General features: G+C 46.3%; 1 protein-coding gene across 2 annotated transcripts in view; it reads left to right on the forward strand.

Annotated features, from left to right (window-relative positions):
* Positions 1 to 22371, forward strand: part of PTPN11 (protein tyrosine phosphatase non-receptor type 11) — a 79882-nt gene that overhangs the window by 29763 nt on the left and 27748 nt on the right. For both annotated transcript variants that reach the window (XM_023241436.2, XM_023241437.2), the window contains exons 5-8: positions 2277 to 2393; positions 3082 to 3195; positions 19007 to 19103; positions 22173 to 22252. In XM_023241436.2, the coding sequence (XP_023097204.1) occupies positions 2277 to 2393; positions 3082 to 3195; positions 19007 to 19103; positions 22173 to 22252 (408 nt within the window). The remainder of the gene's footprint in view (positions 1 to 2276; positions 2394 to 3081; positions 3196 to 19006; positions 19104 to 22172; positions 22253 to 22371) is intronic.

Consider the following 22371-nt stretch of genomic DNA (forward strand, 5'->3'; position numbering starts at 1 on the left):
TTTTTATTGTTGCTGTAGTTGTTATTCTTTCTGTGTTCCATGATTTTCCTGTATTCTTTGCTATGTGTAGCCACTGAAGTCTTTGCGTGGTTAGTCTCCTAGCCTTTACCGGGGGCAGGGGGGAGAGCGGGGAGGGCTCTGTGTGTGGGTGTGTGTTGGGGCATACTTTGAGCGCTCTGGCCGATTCCAACTCTGCCTTAACCTTCACCTTCTGTTTGTGCATAACCTCAAGGTCAACTAGAGGTAAAGATAAGGGATTTCTTGGATCTTCCCTACACTTCACACAGCCCTGCACAGCCACATAGCCCTCTGGATTCTCAAGAATATGTTAGAGGTGTTGTTGTTGTTTTTAACTTTTGATTTAAATTCGAGTGAATTAACATACAGCGTAATAATTAGTTTCAGGTGTACAATATAGTGATTGGACACCTCCGTGTAACACCTGGTGCTCATCACAACAAGTGCACTCCTTGATCCCCATCACCTATTTAACCTTTCTCCCCACCCACCTCCCTTCAGGTAACCATCAGTTTGTTCTCTACAGTTAAGAGTTTGTTTCTTGGTTTGCCTCTCTATATTAGAGGTTTTCCAAGCCCTATGTGGACATCACCTAGATTTTCCTTTTTCCGTTTTGGTCAGTCTCTTATTTGCTTTAACTGGTTGGTATTGCTGCCCTCAGGCTGCTCTGATATTAAACAGTTGCTGCTGATTGTTTTTGGCAGATCCCTTGAAGACAGGGCTGAGTGAACTCTAAGTCAGGTCAAGTAAACATAAGCTCTGAAAACAGGGCTTTTCCAGGGAGCTGCTAAGCAGGCCCAATACAGGTATATCTCAGAGATATTATGGGTTCAGTTCCAGACCACTGCAGTAAAGTGAATATTGCAACAAAGCAAGTCAAATGAGTTTTTTGGGTTTCCCAGTGCATATAAAAGTTCTGTTTATTCTATACTGTATCTTATTCAGTGTACAGTTGCAGTATGTCTAGAAAACAACGGACAACAAACCTTAATTAAAAAATGCTTTGTTGCTAAAAACACTAAGCATCATCTGAGCTTTCAGGAAGTCATAATCACCGATCACAGAAACTCCGTGACACATATAGTAATAATGAAAAAGTGGAAACATCGGAAGAATTACCAAAACGCGACACAGAGACACAAAGTGAGCGAATACTGTTGGAAAAATGGTTCCAATAGACTTTCTGGATGCAGGGTTGCCACAAACCTTTATTTTGTAAAAAAATAACGTATCCGCAAAGCACAAAGCACAATGAAGTGAAGTGCAATAAAGCAAGGTTTGCCTGTAGGGAATATTCTCCGGGGATAGGTCCCTTGAGAGGGTTCCAAATCCATTCTGTCCCCTCTGGCTATGCTGTGTTGCTGGCTCTCGCAGCCTCTGTGGTTATGAGGCTGTTGGTTTTCAAGGCTACTGAAAGAGAGAGGTGCATGGGAAGAGAGGGCAAGTTAGAATGCCAGGGTTTGCTCCTTACCAAGATTCAATCATTTTTTCTCAAATAAATGTTCCTTGGACTGGTGCAAGTCCTTGGTTAATTTTCAGAGTTCTGAAAAAGTCGGTGACAGTTTTTACCAGTATTTTTGTTGCTTTTATGGAAGAATGGATTTTCAGAGGTCTGTCCTTTGTCATTCTGAAAGTGCTTCTCCCCCTCCCCGCCACAGTTTTATTTTTAAATAAAAGATCATACCCAAACATCTTCATATTTAATTTTTAGGGTTTTGCATTTTCTGAGTTTAACTGTTTTCCTGTTGTTTCCCTGAAGTCGCCTATTCTGATCTTTTTGTCAAAGAAAATTTCCTGGTCTCTGTTTATAATTTCCCTTTTAGAGTTTCATTAGAAGAGGAAAATAGAGACATGGGTGTTGGGGCTTCAGTGCTGCCTAGCCAGGCTTGGGGTTTGTTGCATTTCAGAGAGAAATTGTTATTTACCTTCTCTTCAGCAGCCTGCCGTATGGTTGCTTAGCCTAGAGTGTAAGTAAATAGTAAATAATGCTGCTTTTCGTTTCTTTAACCTACTTAGTTAACGTATGAAGGGGAGACTTTTGTGCCCCTGGTGCTGAGGGATACTTAGCTCTCACACCCCACGGTGAGCTCTTTCCCATTGAGTCGGCCTTTCCTGTTCCATCATCCTTGCTTTCTCTCCTTTGTACTACGACAGCCATTTTTTCTTTGGAGGAGAGTCAGTCTCTGTACTTCAGCTGGGAAAAATAATAATTTAACATAAAGGTAATAGGATTTTTTTCTTTTTTTTGGTCTTGAAAGGAACTGAAATATGATGTTGGTGGAGGAGAACGGTTTGACTCTTTGACAGATCTCGTGGAGCATTACAAGAAGAACCCCATGGTGGAAACATTGGGCACAGTGCTACAACTCAAGCAGGTGAGAATATTAGAAAGCTAAAGCTTCATCTCCTTACGGAGTTTAGAAAATCCTGATACAGAATATTCTAAATATACAGAAGTAGAATAGTATCATGGACCTCCATACACCCATCACCCAGCTTCAATTGTGATCAACTTAAAAATCTTGTTTCATTGTTACCGCACTCCACTGCTCTTCCCCTGGGGTATTTGGAAACGAATTCCAGGTATTATGTCATTTCCATGATATCTCCAGGTGTATCTCTAAAAGGCTTTATGGAGTTTCTAAGGCAAGCTTTTACCAAGTGTTCGTTCTAGGCCTCCCTTTGGTTTACTTTGGGTGATTACACTTACTCCCTTTGGAGTTACTGCTACTTCAGAGTTCCCTCTTAGCACCTAGTGGCAAATTATATCATCTCCCCAAATAATGTTGGGATCGATTTATGAAGAAAAATAGGTTTGAATTTATATCAGCAGAGTAAAGTGTGTGTGGGGATTGAAGAAAGATACATTTTCTTACAGGACAGAAAAGTGAAACTGTATTTGAAAACTTTTGTTGTGAATTACTATATCCTTTGAATTTCCTGTCCTTGCCTTACAAATATCAAGATGGAACTCTTTTTTTTTTTTTTTTTTTTTGGTATTAACACTTTTTTTTTTTTTAATAATACTTTATTCATTTCACACCAACTGCTGAATTTGATTAGCCCCTCAACACAACACGCATCAATGCTGCTGAAATAGAAAGCCGGGTTCGAGAACTAAGCAAATTAGCTGAGACCACAGATAAAGTCAAACAAGGCTTTTGGGAAGAATTTGAGGTAAGTTATTAAAAAAAATTTTTTTTTTTGCATGAGTTATTAAATCCTATTTTTAATGAGAGAGAAGTTGGCCCTGTATTTGGAATTGGATCTGAAAGACTTGAATCTGTGCTCTTTCTTAATTCAGCCATTGATTGACATGGAACAAGTTGCTGAGGGGGCTTCTCTGAAATAGAAGGGCATTGTGTTCTGGGAGAAGGGAGTTGGCAGTTAATAGTCAATGGATGAGCCAACAGCTCCATTTGGCTCTTTTGGTTTGGACTGCTGGCAAAAACCCAGAAAAACAAAACGATCTAATTCCTTTGGAAGGTTTCCAGCATTGGCTGGCTTCTTTAGAGAGAATCTATAGCCTTATTGCAGTGAATAAGTGAAAGTGAAATACCTCATGGTGGTTTTAATTTGGGAGTTGACATTTATAACTTTGGGAAGTGAACCGATTTCTTTCCTGAAACCAACTTGGGTAGGAGAATGTCCCCAGAGGGAATGTGCTGTGTTCCTGTTTTCCTCTGGTATGTCACTTACCAATTCACATTGTGATCGTGTTCTCTCTCCTCTCACCCATTTGATTGAAAACTTCCTCAAAAACAAGGATCATACCGTACTTACTTTCATAGTTACCCCCAGCATGTGGCACAGTGCCTAGAACACAGTAGAAACTCCATAAATAATTGTTGAATGGGTATTTACATTTATCTAATGTTTATGTCACTTTATTATTACTATTCTGTTTATGGGAATGATGGACTATTACTTACTTTCTGTAGGACTTTTAGAATCAATAAATGTGGAACAAATGAATGGCCGCATGAAGTGGCTACAGGTCAGATCAACTTATTGAGATAGACTTTATTTCCATTTTACAGAGGAGGAGCCTGAGGCTTGGGGAGGTTAAGTAAACCATCCAGCACCATACCACAAATACCGATTGCACCGCAGCGCTGAGGTTGGGTGCAGAATAGAACAGTCACAGTCCCCGCTCCACATTGCTGAACAGGAACTTGAACTCAGCTTTATTTTTTCATACCAGGCATTGGACTTATTGCCCAGGACACTATGTCGAACAAGATGGACAGGGTTTCTGTCTTTAAGGAGCTTCTAGTTGAGGGGCACCCGGGTGGCTCAGTCAGTTGAGCATCCGACTTCGGCTCAGGTCATGATCTCGTGGTTCGTGAGTTTGAGCCTCACCTCGGGCTGGCTGCTCTTGGCACAGAGCCTGCTTCAGATCCTCTGTCTCCCTCTCTCTCTGCCCCTCCCCCACCAGCGTTCTCTCCGAGATACATAAAAACGTTAAAACAGTGTTTTTTAATGTTTGTTTATTTTTGAGAGAAGGAGAGCAAGCAGGAGAGGGGAAGAGAGAGAGGGAGACACAGAATTTGGAACAGGCTCCAGGCTCTGGGCTGTCAGCGTAGAGCCTGACGCTTGGCTTGTAATCATGAACTATGAGGTCGTGATCTGAGACAAAGTCAGACGCTTAACCAACTGAGCCACCCAGATGCCCCCAGAATTTTTTTTTTTAATGTTCATTATTTATTTTTGAGAGAGGGAGCACAAGTGTGGACAGGGCAGAGAGAGAGAGGGGGGGAGACAGAGAATCCGAAGCGGGCTTCAGGCTCCAAGCTGTCGGCACAGAGCCCGACATGGGGCTTGAACTCACGAACTGTGAGGTCGTGACTTGAGCTCAAGTCGGACACTTAACTGACTGAGCCACCCAGGTGCCCCAATCAGTCAGAATTTTTAAATCTCAAGCCCACTGCTTTCTTCCCTGTGTCCCACCAGCGGCGAAAATAAAGAGCAGCATTTCTGGTCATTTAATTCCATTCACTTGTTTTCATTCATTTCATGTAGTCTTTATAAAGCCTCATGAGATAGGCGGGATGAGTACAGAAATTGGAATGGCAAACCTATTTTTCCAAAGTTTTTATTATGCAAAATTTCGTATCTATCCAAGAGCAGAGGGCAGAGTATAATCACAGCAATATGTCTGTCACCCAGCATTGACAGTTGTTCATATGTGGCCAGTCTTTTTTTTTTTTTTAAAGTAGACTCCATGCCCGGTGTGGATCCCAACAATGGGGCTTGAATTCACGACCCCGAGACCAAGACCTGAGCTGAGATCAGGAGTCAGACACTTAACCAACTGAGCTGCCCGGGTGCCCTGTGGCCAGTCTTTTTTTAACTCCTCCCCACTGCCTCCCCCTGCCTTGGCTTATCTTGAAGCAAATCCCAGGTGTTTTTTCATCTGTAACTATTTCATTTCAAAAGATCATAACTAGAGTACCATGCTCACGCTTAAAATTATTAACAGTAATGCCTTAACATTGTGGATATCAGTCACTGCTCACGTTTTCCTGATCATCATGCGTACACATGTGCACACACATGCAGTTTATTTGAACTGAGAAGTGCTTTTTCCTACTTGATTAAGAAAAAATGTTGAGGGGCGCCCGGCTGGCTCAGTCCGAAGAGCATGTGACGCTTCATCTCGGGGTTGTGAGTTCGAAACCCACATTGGGTGTAGAGATTACTTAAATAAATAAAACTTAAAAATGTTTTTTTGAACGTACTATATAAAATAGATGTGTATAAAGAGCCCCCGTGCATCATTATCAACGTTGCCAGTTATCCCTGATACCGTGTTATTTTTTTATTTTTTTAATTTTTTAAACGTTTATTTATTTTTGAGACAGAGAGAGACAGAGCATGAACGGGAGAGGGTCAGAGAGAGAGAGGGAGACACAGAATCCGAAACAGGCTCCAGGCTTTGAGCTGTCAGCACAGAGCCCGATGCGGGGCTTGAACTCACAAACCACGAGATCATGACCTGAGCCGAAGTCGGATATTTAACCAACTGAGCCACCCAGGCGCCCCTTGATACCGTGTTATTTTATTTGTAAATACTTTGGTATCTATGGAATTTTTTAAAATTTATATTTTAGTTAATATACAGCACAATATTGGTTTCAGCAATAGAATTCGGTGATTCTTCACTTAAATACAACACACCCACTACTCATCACAAATGCCCTCCTTGGTACCCATCACCCATCTAGCCCATCTCCTGCCCACCTCTCTCCATCAACCCTCAGTTTGTTCTCTATCATTAAGTCTCTTGTGGTTTTTTTCCCTTTCCCCTCCCCCATACGTTCATCTGTTTTGTTTCCTAAGTTCCGCATATGAGTGAAACCATATGATATCTATCTTTCTCTGACTGACTTATTTCACTTAGCATAATACACTCTAGTTCCATCCACGTTGTTGCAGATGGCAAGATTTCATTCTTTTCGATGGCTGAGTAATATTCCAGTGTGTGTGTGTGTGTGTGTGTGTGTGTGTGTGTGTGTGTACACATATATCTACACACACACACACACACACACTACATCTTCTTTATCCATTCATCAGTCGATGGACATTTGGGGCTGTCTCCATAGTTTAGCTATTGTTGATAATGCTGCTATAAACATTAGGGTGCATGTACCCCTTTGAATCTGTATTTTTGTGTCCTTTGGGTAAATACCTCATGGTGCAATTGCTGGATTGTAGAGTAGTTCTATAGAATTCTTTCTTTTTTTTTTTTTAATCCTAGATCCTTTAAGAAGGGTTTAAAGTTTTTTTTTTTTTTTAATTTTTTAATTTGAAAGAGAATGAGCGCGTGTGCAAGCAGAGGAGGGAGCAGGGGGAGGGAGGGAGAGAGAGAGAGAGAGAGAGAGAGAGAGAAAGAGAGAGAGAAAGAATCTTAAGCAGGCTCTATGCTCAGCACCGAGGCCAGTGTGGGGCTCTAACCCACAAACCATGAGATCATGACTTGAGCTGAAACCAAAAGTCGGACGCTTAACTGACTGAGCCACCAGGCACCCCGGTCGTGAGCTGTTTTTTTAATCTATATCCTTGTTCATTTTACATTTTATTTATTCATTCATTAATTCGTTCATTCATTCAGAGAGCAAGCTGGGGAGAGGGGTAAAGGGGGAGAGAGAGAATCTCATGCAGGCTCCACACTCAGCGCAGAGCCCGACATGGGGCTCGTCTCGCGACCCTGGGATCATGACCTGAGCCAAAATCAAGAGTCAGACGTTCAACCGACCGAGCCACCCAGGCACCCCGTTACACATTCTCTTCAAATGGTAGCTGAGGCGATCATTCGTCCACACCACTTTTCCTTCACAGTGGCAATGAACTTTAGAAAAAGTGACAGCAGTGAGGTGGGTGTGTGTTGCCCGGTGGGTTCTTGAACACTAACGTCACTTAGGCAGTGCTTAGGGATACAAAGTCAGACCTTCCCGGAAAGCTTGTGGCATCAGGGGTGTTGCTCATGATCCTGTCGGTGGGGTCAAGATGTGACCTTAGAATAGCTCCTAGCGTGACTTTCCTGGCCTTGGAAAAAGAAGGTTGCTTCTAAATGCTGACCTGATAGTTTCGCTGTGACATCTCAGATTCAGGTAATCTTTTATACATTATTAACAACAAAGCCGGTGAACCGGCTTTTGGGAAAAATGGAAAAAAACAATATCATGTCTGTTCTCCATAGAGGTCAGGCTGATCTCATAAATTGTCATTCGCTAAATCAGAGCACAGGACTAACGTTTCATCTGATGACAGCTGAAACCAGACCTAAACAGCTGGTGACCTGCTTTCTGGGTCTCTTAGGTATCTGCTTCTCAAATCCAGTTAATTTTAAAAAACACCCTTTGTTGTTTTTTAAGTTCATTTATTTTGAGAGAGAGCATGAGCAGGGGAGAAGCAGAGAGAGGGAGCGAGAGAGTCCCAAGCAGGCTTCGAACTCTCAGCACAGAGCCCGACACAGGGCTTGATCTCACCACCCGTGAGATCATGACCTGCGCCGCAACCAAGAGTCAGATGTTTAATCAACTGAACTACCCAGCCCCCCCCCCCCCCCAAATTGCCCTTTAAGGTTGGGGCCTAGGGAATACAGCTCAGAACAGAACCAAACCATTATAGAAACCAACTGGATATGTGGAAGCAGAGACTCATTACAATCTAAACCCTCTGAAACTGAAGTTGGATCCCGACAGCAAGGCATTATTCTATTCGCACTTGTACTTCAGTTGTTTCCCGGGAGGTGACAGTTTGGGATCAGTTCCTTCTTACCAAGGACTCTGATGGTCTCTACGGTGAACCAGAGCTCTGAATGACAGCTGTGTCTTGTTGTGGCCCGTAAAGTTCCGTGTGTCCTTTCGGGTACGTTCCCCCAGAAGACACTTACGAGTTACTTCTGCGTTTGACGCATCTTAAATACAAAGTCTCTTGGGAAGCTGCTCGATTCTTCTCTCCTTGGCCTCTGAAATGAATTCGGGTTGTTGGTCTTCTTCTAGGATGTGTTGTAGGATGAAGACACTGTGACCCCAAGTCTGACTTTTTCCTAGAGGCTTCCCATTCTTGACCTGTGTAAACATCTTACGTCTCTTGCGTGTCTCTGCTTATGAATGTGAGGAGGAGGATAGTTCTAGCTTTGCTGGGATGAAGTAAGGTTCTGAAGTGAGACACTCGCTACGTAAATGAAAAGGCAGGTTATGATCTTATGATTTTGGGCCTGCGCTGTGCGTTACCCGAAACCTGAGCTCAGCCCTGAACATCTCGGCGAGGTATGTATCGCACGGCCGCATTGATAGAGTATTTGCATGCTCTCTCAGCCTGTTCTTCTCTTTGGAGTCCTCTAGGCCCGGGCTGCCCAGGGGACACTGGGCTGCACCTTGACGCTGCATCTGACTGCGGGACCCAAGTGGTGGATGGAAATCGTGCTGTTGGCAGTCCTTTGGCCTCCAGTCTCTCCTTTTTCCCTCCTCCTTCTTGCTGCCTCTCTGTGTCCAGTCTGCCTGCTCTCCACACACCTGCTTCATCCTTCTTTTCCTTGAGCAGATTCCTCTGCTTCCTGACTTACAAACCTTCCTTCTGGCCCCTTGCAGACATTGAAACCAGCAACTTCGTACAAAGTCTAGGATTCTCATGGGCTCAGATGCCATCCATCTTGGTCTGAGGAGAGTACCAAGGACACGATCACTTGGAACAACTGTGTCTGGAGGGGAAAGCAGTTGTTAGAGATGAGTGTTGTCGGGAGCCGGGCAGACGTCCTGAAAATATTTCCCCCAAACAGGAGACGCTGGTGGTGGCATGATGTATTCATTTTCTTCATTCGCCAAGTAGTTATTAAGCACAGACTCTAGGCCGGGTTCTGTTCTAGGGTCTGGGGATGCAGCAGGAAACAAATAAAAGTCATTATCCTTATGGAGCTTTATGGCCAACGGGGAGACACAGTAAAACAAAGAAACAAGTGAATGTTTGTTGCGGGAGAGGGTGATACGTGCTATAGAGAAAATAAAGTAGGGCCAGAAAGGAAGGGCGTGCTGATGGGGTCATTACCATTTTACTCAGGTCTCTCTGATGCAGTGGTACTCGAGCAGAGAGTTGAAGGACATAAGGGAGCGGGCCATACAGATAACCTCAGGAAGAGCATTCCAGGCAGAGGCCCTGAAGTGGGAACGTGGAGTGTGCGTGCACATTGCACCATCAGCAAACAGTACTGTCGGAGAGGAGCAGGCAGAAGGGGAATGTGGGTGGAGTGACACAGAGGAGCGAGATGACACGGGGTCCGTGGGCCCACGGGTCCGTGTAGCAGCATTGGCTTGTACTTGGTGACAGAGTCTGAGGAGGGTTCTGAGCACAGGAGGGATGTGATCTTGCTGGCTGCCGCATGGGAGGCTTTCTGCAAGGGGGACATAGAGGCAGGGAGACCCGCAGAGAGGCACATCACAGGAGCCAGAGCAGGTAAATGGCAGTGGCTTTGTTCAGGGTAGCAGCCGTGGAGGTGGTTGGGTTCTCGAGATATTTTGAAAGTAGAGTCAACGCATCGGTAGTTAAGGCAGAGCTGAGGCAAGGATGTGGTGAAGGTTTTTGGCTCGAGCAGTTGGCAGGATAGAGTCATGGTTTACCTAGACGGGGAGGCTGGGAGGAATGGGTTTGAGGACAGGTGATCAACTTTCATTCTGGACTTGTTAAAATTTGAACTGGTAGACATCTGATGGCGGTGTGATTATTCACATGGTGTTATGGGTGGGATTGTACTAGAACGTTCCTTTTTCATTTCACCTTACTAACACTCCTCAGTTCCCAGCCTCAGGATCATTTTCTCAGGGAAACCTTCCTGGATCCCCGTGCCCGTGCCTGGATGGGTGCTTGTTACAGGTGCACTAGCAGCAGCCCTTTCCTTCATACTACCTGCTCTCCTTGGAGTTCATGGGCACTCCGTGTGGCCGTTGTTTTCACGTTTGTCTCTTGTTCCGTGAATTCGCAGAAGCAGATGGCGTTACTAGGTCTGTCAGAATAAAGAGAGGTTTTGCTCAGATGCAACTAAAGGTGATCAGATAAAGAGATACACTTTGATCCTGCCATTTTAGGTGTGCTGTGTGCATATTATCTAAGAGAAGAACCCAAAGCAGTCCGTGGGCCCCACAAAGACAGGTAGTCCTGCCTGGTTTCCTGTAGTCCTGGTAGAGACTCCAGGGGAGCCTGGCACACCATAGACAGAAAGGATGTATTTGGGCTGAGTGTTGAATACAAGTTGTTTTCAGGAGAGAGAGGGAGAGAGGGAGACAGAGAGAGGGAAGGGGGGGGAGGGAGAAAGGAAGAGAGACGAGGGCGGTGGGGGGAGAGTGAGACAGAGAGGGGGAGAAGGAGAGGGAGAGAAAGTGGTATTAGGTTTAGATGCTTTGCATATATTCAATAGGGAATGGCTTTCTGATGCTTAAAAAGTATGGAGGAATGTTCCTGGCTTTGCTTGGAGATGTTCCTCTTTACTACCCTGCAGTTTTCAGGTGGAGGCCCTGCTTGAGGGTTGTGAATGCACATTTCGGTCTTCGAGACCCATCTATACACACTTGCGCAATAGGGTCTAATTCAGGGTGGCAGTGATGAATTTCAGAAAAATTTTAGCTTTGAATCTCCTGTTTCTGACTTACACACACACACACACACACACACACCCCACAACACACACCCATACAAACCCCACGCAACATCATATTCACTGGGGTTATTTTTTCCCAGCACTTTAAAGCCTGTTTGCCTTAGCAATTTGATTTTTGTTTTTAAAGCCCATCCTCCTCCCATTACGCAAGCCTCTCTCTGTCGTGGTCTGAAGCTGTTTTCCATTCGCACGGGCAGCGCAGTCACTTCCTTGACAGCTACACAGATGTCCTGGACCCTCGGCCACTGTGCCATCTGACGTGTCTCCAGGAGGAGCTAATGCCTGCCTTCAAACCCACAGGCCGGTTCGATTTCTTTCAAGTGATTACATCCTGCTCAGGGGAGCTGTAAATTCTGCTTCGAGACGGTTAGGCTTTTATGGAAACAAGACTTTAACAGCACCCCAAAGCTGTGTCTAGAATAATAATTCTTGCTGGCGATCTCTAGCAGAACTCTTCCCCTTGGTGGCCAAGCCCCACCACGCTTCACCACAGCCCCCGAGTAGGGCTCCAGCCTTGGGCTGCAAGTGCTCCAGGCCGCAGGCCCGCGCCGCCGCCGGGATTTTCCACGTAGGTCCCAAAGCTCCCAGTTGCTTGAATAGAAGAGCTGCTGCCTTCCCGTGGGCAGAGCTTTGCAGCGGTTGGAGGTTTCATTCGGCAAGCGAAACGTTCCGTCCTGGAGAAGTTCCTTTGTCTCCTTGGGACTGCTTCTCTTCCAGCGTCTCTCTCTGTTCTGTTCTTTGCCCCTCCAGTGTCAGGTTTTCCTTTTTAGAGTCATTTCAGTTTGCCAGAGCCGCTTGACGTCTTTACAGAGAGTAAGAGCCGAAGGTGCTTTCGGGCACTTTCGCGTCTCTGTGTCACCTTTCCCTTTGGCCCCCAACCACCCTTGCTTCTCCCTGCGTCTGCCGTCGTCTCCTGTCTTCTTCACCAGGTGGGCCTGCGCTGTGGCCATTTCTTCTGACCTCCTGCCTCCTTTAACCTCCGACCGTGACTGCTTCCACCGTCACTGAGCCAACAGGCGGAAGGCCGCAGTGGCTTTCTTACTGTGACACGAGTAGTCTTTGCTCTAGCCTCTTTCTTCCATGTGCTGCCTTTGAGACCACCGTCCAGCTCCTCATTCCCACAGTGTTCTTTCCTTGGTTTCTCTGGCCTGCAGCAGCACTCACCTGGTTTATTCCTTCTTCCTCCTCTTCCTGTGCCTCTTGCTGGCCGCTGCCTTTTCCTCTTCTGACTGGCTAACTCCAGCGGTTCTCCACAACGTGGTCGGGGCCCTCCGCCCGTCTTGCTTGAGGTTCGCTCTTCGTTGGGGAGCACATCCATTCTTATCCTATCCTGGTTCCCCCTAAGTTTATCTTGCTTCTGAGCTCTGGTTTTGCCTTTTAAATGATGCCTTCCGTATTTCTTCACAGTTCTGTCTCTTCAAATTTGAGCCAAAGACCCCCTCCCGCCCCCTTACGGCCCCGTGTCTGGCACTCATGCTGTTTATCCTGGGGCGCCGTGGGCTGGAATCCTCAGAGCCTCTCTCAATTCCTCTTTGTCCCGTTTCTGCCATACCCTGCCATTCACCAAGTGCTGTTGATTCTTCTTTCCTGATTTCTTTCTGCTCTTAGAGGGCGGAGGGAAACGCGTCTGTTGGCTACTTGGTGCCGCATTTGGGGCCAGGGAAGTCATCTCATTGCATCCCCAGGCCTGTGGGGTAGGTGGAGTAACCCGCGGGCATGCTGAGAAGTCGGGCCACCTGCTCAGGGCCGCCCAGGGAGGCATTCGTGGAGACAGGAGTTTCGTTTGACACCAGAAGTACAGGCTCTCGTCACCCCAAGAGACACGAACTGTTCTTTTCCCCTCTGCCTCTCACCCTCCGTTTACCCTTCAGGTGAACCTGCACTCAGCATTTCTCCTGTCTCTCTTCTGCTCAGAAACCATCAGTGGCTCCCTGTTTCCTAGGTGAGACACAGCATTTTCATTTTGACCAAGAAACTAAAGCCCAAAAAGAAGTGAGAAACTTGTCCCCAGGAGGCAGATGGTTGGCTGTGGTGTGAACTTCGTGTGTCAGAACCTTGTCACTCAGCTGTTGAAGATTCTTCTGCCTGGTTTTCAAGGCCCGCCGTCATTTTTCTGACTCTCCGCATCTAACCCCATTTGCCTCCACTTCTTGGCACACGGCTTCTAGACTCATAGACCGGTCTCCTTCACCCTGAAGAACTCTCGCCTCTTAGCCACGTTGCTTGCCTTCCCTAACTTGCTGGGATGGCTTCCTTTCCTCCTTGGACCTGTCTAAATCCTTCACCTGCTTCAGGCCTTAGCTCCTCCCAGAAACCTGCTTCGGTTAGTTTTCATGGATCTCACTCCCTAGACTGCACACCACATAATTAATTCCACACTTAATTATAGATTTGTCTTGTACTGCTTGCTGCAGTTTCGTGTGTCAGAACCTGTTCTCCCCCGAGGCACCATGCCTTTTAATTCATTTTCCTACTTGCTCTCCACCTTCTGGGAGGACGGGGGCGTCTGGGCTTACAGCAGGCACCGGGAGGGGAACCAGGTCTTGGGTTGATTTTGTCCGTCACCTTCGTAAGTGCTTACCCGTCAGTTGGGACCTTCTCTGGCGCTGAGAGTCTGCAGCTGCCCCTTCGTGCCTGGGTGGTGCTGAGGACTCGTTCAGGACAGGCTGCCCAAATCCCACAGCAGAGAAACGGCGACAGGCTGTGCGGCGTGGTATCAGGATGCGGGGGGCTTTCACCCGCCCGTGGCGCCTGGCGACACTGCAGAGCTTGCAGCAGGGGGGACGGGATGAGAAATTGCAGCGTCCTCTGCACACAGGACGGATGCCAGAGGAACACAGAGGGTCATTCAGACCGGGTAGCAGGCCTGGTTTCGGATCCTGCCCAGGTGGTTACCGCTGTCCTAATAATCATTCACGGCGTCAGGGCCGGGAGCCCACCTGCCTGGCAGTCTTGCTCCGCTCCCTCTCTGTCCTTCGGGAGGCTGCAGCCAAGAGTGGGGTGGGGGCAGAGCCGGTAGGAGCTTTTACACTTCTAGCTTTTATTTTGTTCATGAAAAACCTTCTTCTGTTATCGAAGCTTTTGAATACCCCAAAGTAGAGAAGATAGTACGATGGACCTTCTCTTCCCCTACCCGCACCCTTGACACTTGGCAAACGTTTTGCCAGTCTTGTTTCTCCATCCCCACCCCTCCCTTACCCCATGCGGTATATACGCCCTTGTAGTTCTGTTTTTAAAGGCAAGGTAATTGTGGTTTGCTCCGGCCTTGATGGTTGCTGGTGTTACTTTTGTGATTTGTCCCCGTTGCCCGGAACAGTGCAGGCAGAATGGTCACTGGGCCCTTGTCATTGTCGTGGTACCTGGGGATGCGTGGTTCTGCCAGTGTGTTTCCTGCCTGTCTGTCTCTCCTTGATCCTGCTCCTCTGTTTGGATTCCTGACATTCTGGCCAAGAGCCAGGTCCAGTGGCTTTCAATCAGGGCTTTTGAAGCCTTGTGGGGGTCCCATTCGGTCATTATAGTGACTGGGGACGCTGCCCCTGGCATTTAGGCTGGGAGGGGCCCCGGGGGTGGGAAGCAGGAGTGTTCCCTGGTCATAAATGTCAGGGGATGGTTCTGCACGTGAGCACTTGTCCCATCCACAGTTGGTCATGCTCCTGGGCACTTCTTCTTCTTCGTTTTTTTTTTTTTTTTTTTTTTTTAAGATTTTATTTTTAAGTCATCTCTACACTCCATGTGGAGCTCGAACTCACAACCCTGAGATCAAGAGTTGCATGTTCCACTGTCTGAGCCAGCCAGGTGCACCAGCCCTGGGCACTTGTAAATATGCAGTGTGGATCAGGGAATTGGCTTCTCTCGGTGCTTTTTAAGACTTAAAATCTGATACAATCCCTTTGGCTCTAGAGCTGTTTTGACTCATGCAATCAGGCGATGGTAACTAACCTCTGGCACATTTTGAGGTGTTCGGCATTTGATCCAAACTCTTTGTGGTGTTACTTGGGAAAATGGGATCTTGCATCCCAGCTTTACGTTGTCCCTTCTTCTGCCTGTCATTATCATTAGCATCCCTGCCACTGCCCAGTGGAGAATGGGGCTGGAGACACTGTGACATTTAGCCTGACAGGTCGTTCGCAGCTTTTTTTGTGTGCCACCGGGACTGCTGGGGAGGAGGTTGTGGAAGATAAACCATGGAAGGGTTGTGACGTGCAGGGGCCGGCTCGCTGGATAGTCTTCCGCTTCTTCCGGCCATCAGCCTGGCGCTGGGGAGGAAGCACCCCATAGCAGGTGGCAGCTGATTGTCTCGGGTGCAGTTGGGGAGCCTCTGCAGGCAGAGCAGGGAAAGTCGCCCTTCTTTTTATTTTCAGCCTCACTCTGGATGGAGGGCAGCCTTCCACTGTGGAAAACGAAATGTGTTCAGACAACGTGGGCCCCAGGCGCAGATGAGAATGGGCTAATGGGCACTAAGGAAGGAGCTGGGGGGAGAGACACACAGTTGGTCATTACTAATTTGTGACAACTGCCAGCCGCTGCCAGTTAGCACCGACTGTGCCTGGGACGCAGGCGCTCTGGGGCTTGTCCGTTCTGGAAGACCCTGGGGCCCAGAGGCCGGTCTCAGCCTGCGTGCTGTTCAGACCCCAAATCCGCATGAAAGAGGCGATTGGTAACTTGATACAGGGTTGGGGGAGCCCCTGGCTGACCTGAATAGATGGTCCAACCAATGTGCCGTGTTTTTGCACCTTTTGCAGTAATCTCCCTTAACTCTTGCACTGACCCTGTGGGGTAGGTAGTTAGGATTTTCCCCACCTTACGCTCGAGGAAGCTGAGGCATAGACAGACTGGCTGAGGTTAGAGGCAGAGAAGAGGAGGAGCGTGAGTTCTGAAAAGCTGGAACTTGGTTGCAGGCCGGGGTAGACCCTGGAGCCTGAGCAAGGGAGGGTCTGGGTGAAATTTGCCTTTTATAGAGACAGCTCAGGCCTGTGCCTCCGCCAGCAAAGCATCATGCGAGGTATGTTTCGTAAGTGAGCACTTGAACGCGTCACTGTCAGGTTTGTTTTGAATCAAGCAGCTTATAGCTTTTGTTGATGTTGTTTCTCTTCACTTGCTTGGCTTTTAAGTGCTTGAGTCAGCTTGTAGAGTTTGGGCTTCTTTTTGAACCTCACCTTAATGTCTGAAAATCAAGACTGAACCTTCTTCTCCTAACACAGCAGTGTTGCTCAGTAAGACTGGCTCACAGTTCAGAGGAAATGCCAGCTCGCAGAAGGCAAATGGCCTTAATTACTTAATCCGAGCTCCTTTTAAGAATTGGAATGACTGTCTCATCATCCGAGGTCTGTGTACATTGTAGTTTAGTCCTGCCTGGGTTTCAGCTGGGTACCCACTTTTGTTATGAGCTGTGTGTCAAGGCCAATTATTGCATTTTCAAACTGAGAGTCAAATAGCAATTTAAAATCTCGACTTTCATACCTGTCTGTGAAATTCAGATAAATGAAATGGAAATCTAGCGGGCCACTGTGCTATGCAATATTGACTGTTGCTCCTTATAGAAACCTTGATGGGCTAACCATTTTGGAATTTATATATACGTGTATAGCACACATGTATTTTCTTCTCTTTATTCAGTGTCCCTTCCACTTTCTTGATTTGCCATTTTTTTAAATGTTTATTTATTTTTGAGAGAGAGAGAGAGCACGAGGGGGAGGGGGCAAAGAGACAGAGGGAGACACGGAATCTGAAGCAGGCTCCGGGCTCTGAGCTGTCAGCACAGAGCCCGACGTGGGGCTCGAACTCATGAACCGCAAGATTGTGACCTGAGCGGAGGTCAGATGCTCAGCCCACCACCAGGTGCCCCTTGATTTGCCCATTTGTGAATTCCGCTTACACATTAGACTTTTTAGAAACTAATGGTCCTTCAAAGAGGTCCTTTCTGTAATTTTGAAAATAAAACCTTAACCCCTTGAACATGCTTCTGCCTGGCTTCTGCACCTTCATGTCTGTTTCTGCAGCTGGTCCTTCTCGCTTCCCCACAACCCCTCTTCTGCCGGGGCTAGCCCCTCTGTGGCTCTCTCAGATCGCGTTCCCCACCTCCTTTCCCTGAAGGGGAGTCCCTCCTGACCACTGGCTGTAAGAACCTGACATTCCCTTCCTTACTCCCTGGCTGGGGAAAACGTAGGGAGTGGGTGTTTGTGTCGACGCAAGCAGACTCACGCTGCCTGCCTAGGGCATAGGGTTTCTGGGATAGGAGGAGCAAAGCTTGCATGCCCGTGATCCAGTGGTACCCAGTACCACTTCTACTATATCCGAATTTGAGAGGTAGTATGTGGCTTGCTCTGAATTAAACGACGGTAAAAGTAGGCAGCAGATCATGAAGTCAAGAGCATGATCACAGCCATTATTTATATGCTCTACACCAATGCTCATTGGCTCTCAGTCTTTTTTGTTTAAGTTTATTTATGTTTTTTAGTAATCTCTACATCCAATGTGAAGCTCGAACCCACAACCCAAGATCAAGAGTCACACGTTCTTGTGATTGAGCCAGCCAGGCGTCCCAACTTTCGTTCCCAATAATTGTTATTTTAAAAGGTTTCTTAGGGGTGCCCGGGTGACTCAGTCGGTTAAGTGTCTGACCTAGGCTTGGGTCATGATCTCACAGCTCATGAGTTCAAGCCCTGTGTCGGGCTCTGTACTGACAGCTCAGAGCCTGGAGCCTGCTTCACATTTTGTCTCCCTCTCTCTCTGCCTCTCCCTGACCTATGTCCTCTCTCTCTGTCTCTCAAAAATAAATAAACATTAAAAAAATAATAAAAGGTTTCTTTCCTGGCATGCCTGAGTGGCTCAGTCGGTTGAGCATCTGACTTTGGCTTAAGTTATGATCTCACAGCTTGTGAGTTCGAACCCCGCATTGGGCTCTATGCTAACAGCTCAGAGCCTAGAGCTTGCTTTGGATTCTGTGTCTCCCTCTCGCTCTGCTCCTCCACCACTTGTGCTCAGTCTCTCTCTCTCTCTCTCTCAAAAATAAATAAACATTTTTTAAAAAGTTAAAAATTTAAAAGGTTTCTGTCCTAATAAATATTTATCCACTAAAAACTTAAGGCAAAAAAAAAACAAAGTTTAAAAAAATGAAGAAAAGGCTTCATAATTCTAGTACCCCGAAAAAAAAGCACTCGCATTACTTTTTTGGTATATGTTCTTTTGCCATTTCTCATATACATAGGCTAATGCAGACATATGGCTTATGTAATACACTGTTTTGGAAGTTTGACCTTCTTTTCACTTAATGTTTACTCTGATCATCTTTTCAAGGCATTAAAAATTCTCCAAGAACATTTAAAAAAAATTTTTTTTTAACATTTATTTATTTTTGAGAGACTGAAAGAGACCGAGCACGAGCAGGGGAGGGGCAGAGAGAGAGAGGGAGACACAGAATCTGAAGCAGGCTCCAGGCTCTGAGGTGTCAGCACAGAGGCCAACACGGGGCTCGAACCACAGAGGCCGACATGGGGCTCGAACGCATGAACGTGAGATCATGACCTGAGCCGAAGTCAGACTCTTAACCGACTGAGCCACCCAGGCGCCCCAAGAACGTTTTTTTTTTTAATGGTCGCAGAACACCCGTTTGTGTGAATTAATGGTAGCGCTGTCCAGGCCGTCCTTTCTTCTTGGAAATTGTTCTTGACATTGTTGACACAGCGTTAAGATGAGCATTTCTGTAGCTGTTGTATGCAACTCTGAACATTTCCAAGGATAACGTTCCAAAGCAGAAATGCTGAGCCAGGATTTTTTTTTTTTTTTTAAAGCTTTCGACACGCAATAATATTTACTTTTTTTCCTCTCCAGACACTACAGCAACAGGAGTGCAAACTTCTCTACAGCAGAAAAGAGGGTCAGAGACAAGAAAATAAGAACAAAAATAGATATAAAAACATCCTACCCTGTAAGTATTTAATATTCTGTCCAGTAATAGTCACTCTTGGAGAGTTTGATTCCTCGGCGTCCCTGTAACTTTTCCCAGGGGCTCCGTGTCTTCTTAGCAGAGCCGAGGCCTTAGGCTTTTTCGATTGTGAGCAGTTTCCAAAATCATCAAATGCGGTGGGAAAGGATGATGTCATTCACTGAGTTCCTGTGATGCTCGTGCTGGGTAAAATGGCCACCAGGCGGTCTTGAATGTGTCATTTCCTTTTGTTAATTAATTTTGTCTGCCTAAGAATGAGAATCTCAGGGGAGCCTGGGTGGCTCAGTCGGTTAAGTTGTCCGACTTCGGCTCAGGTCATGATCTCATGGATTGTGGGTTCAAGCCTCGCATTGAGCTCTGTGCTGACAATTCAGACCCTGGAGCCTGCTTGGGATTCTGTGTCTCCCTCTCTCTCTGCCCCTCCGCCGCTTGTGGTCTGTCTCTCTCTCAAAAATAAATAAACATTAAAAAAAATTAAATTGGAGCGCTTGGGTGGCTCAGTTAGTTAAGCATCCGACTTCAGTTCAGGTCATGATCTCAGGGTTCATGGGTTCGAGCCCCACGTCAGGCTCTGTGCTGACAGCTCAGAGCCTGGAGTCTGCTTCGGATCCTGTGTCTCCCTCTCTCTCTGCCCCTCCACCACTCACGGTCTGTCTCTCTCCATCTCTCAAAAATGAATAAACGTTAAAAAAAATTTTTTTTTTAAATTTTTAATTAAAAAAATAAAAGTGAGTATCTCAGGGCTTGCCATCTCCCAGGGGCAGGCCACACCATGACCCTCAGAGGTCCCAGACTTGTGTCCTTGCACTGCGCTGCTCAGCCCGTGCATCTTGGGAAGACACGCCTCTGTCTGGGCCTCCGTTCCCTCTTCTGGGGAACAGGCAGCCTCCTCCCAAGGACCCGAACTGCTCTGCTCCCTGATCCTCTGAGCTCGAGTTACAGGAGATACAGGTGCATTCTACTTTGCTCCGAAGAGGACCCTAAGGGATTCGTAAAGCACTTAATTACCCAGATGCTGCCTGGTAGAGCCAAAGTTGAGCCACAGGGAACGAGAGGAAGGATGGAGGCCTGTGGCGAGGACCCTAGAGATGGCACTAAACAGCTGTTGTAGCGCGCGTGTCCTGAGGGCTGCTCTGTACCGGACTCTGCGCCTGTGTCACTGAATTACACCACATGTGCACAAAGCGGGTGTTCTTATTCCCCCGGTTTTCTAGACCATTTTAGCAAGATCCCAACGGGAGAACTGGCACAGGAGCCTGAGGGCACAGAGCACAGTCTCTGCTCTGAGCGCCACGCTCTTGGAGGGATCGCCAGAGCGGGCTGTGCAAGGCGGCCCGCTGGGGTGAAGGGAAGGAACATTCAGAACTTCTCTTGATTTATATCCTGTGTCTAAAAAAAAGAAAGAAAGAAAAATTTAAATCTGACATACAGATTGATGGCAGTGCATGCATAATGTATTTACCAAACTTAAAAATAGGGCATGTTTGTATATACATGTGTATATATTTCGGTGTTCAGAAACTTTACAAAGTTTATTGGGATGCATGAGCCAATTTGGTGAGCATTGCTCTCATGTCTCATTGGGTCCAAGCCATTATGTCAGGTATCGCAAATCTGTTGTGTGTGTGTGTGTGTGTGTGTGTGTGTGTGTGTGTGTGTGAGAGAGAGAGAGAGAGAGAGAGAGAGAGAGAGACAGTCTTGCTCTCTCTGCATACATATGGACGCATACATGATACATATGTCCATCACATCCAAACGGTTATTTGAAATGTGTGTAGATGAGGATGGGAGAAAATGCAGCCATTCATAATAGTGAGAAAAGGCAATAGGAATTTGCAGAGAATCAGTCTGAGCCACAGCATGGTCCTGATGACCTTGGGGCAGCCTCATCCTGTTTATGTCTAAGTTTTCCTTTCTGCTCAGGAGGCCTAATGGAACTCATTAGTGAGATGCAGGGATGTAGGAAAAGGCAACAGGAACAATCATCTGCAGTTATGTGAAGAGAGTGTCGTTGCCTTTTCCTCTCTTAAAGGTCCCAGTCAGATGCTTCCTCTTGATTAACGTCTTATTTCTTTAGAGATGGGGAGTGTAAGACATACAACTATATCACTAATTCCCATTATAAGATAAGTTGCTTAGGTAGAGCGCTCAGATTTCTATACCACTAAGGTACTTTTTTATTTTTATTTTTATTTTTTTCATTTTATTTTTGAGAGAGAGACAGTGCAAGCAGGGGAGGGGCAGAGAGAGAGGGAGACACAGAATCCGAAGCAGGCTCCGGGCTCTGAGCTGTCAGCACAGAGCCCGAAGCGGGGCTCAAACCCACGAACCGTGAGATCATGACCTGAGCCGAAGTCAGACGATTCCAACCGAGCCACCCAGGTGCCCCCCAATAATGTACTTTTGTACAGAATTTGGTCAGCTGACACTATCAAAATCTTATCTGCTAGATGTTGTAGTTCAATGTGCTTCATTAAAAAAAAAAAAAGCCACCAATTTTATTACGGAAAGTTTCAAACATATTCAGAAGTAGACAGAACAGTATAAAGAACCACACATAACCCGCTGCCCAGCTCCCAGCGTTGTCAACTCATACCTAGTCCTGTTTTATTTATACTCTGCTCCGCTCCTCCTCTCCCCCCATATTATGTTAAGCAAATCTCAGACATCATGTCATTTATCTATACTTACTCTTCCTTTGGTTTTAAAAAAAACTTTTGTTTTGAAATATTTTTAGACCCAAGAAGTTATAAAAATATACGGAGGGCTCCCACGTACCCTTTAGCTTCTCCCAGTGGTAATATCCTGTATATCCACAGCACATAATCAAGACCAAGGAATTGCTGTTGCTACTTTGTTCCTCTTAAAGACCGCATTATGAGGCATCATGTGGTGTTTGGATCATTGTTGTGCTCATTTAGGATTTAATTTTTTATGTGGTTTTATCGTTAAGTGAATAAAACTTGGACGAGGTTGAGGATTAACTATTTTGAAATGACATGTCCTGAAGAGGAATGAGTACTTTTTGACTGTGGTCTCTTTTTCTTCCAGTCGATCATACCAGAGTTGTCCTCCATGATGGTGATCCCAATGAGCCTGTTTCAGATTACATCAATGCAAATATTATCATGGTAATCTTTGCTTTCTGCCATGTTTTCTGACCAGGCATTGCTAGCCATCTTTTGTGTTTTGTATTTCTTGTGACCTGAAAGCAACTTTCCAGTGATTAAAGGAATTTCTTCCTAAATTT

The sequence above is a fragment of the Felis catus genome, chromosome D3 (genome assembly GCF_018350175.1).
Source record: "Felis catus isolate Fca126 chromosome D3, F.catus_Fca126_mat1.0, whole genome shotgun sequence".
Lineage (NCBI taxonomy): Eukaryota > Metazoa > Chordata > Mammalia > Carnivora > Felidae > Felis > Felis catus.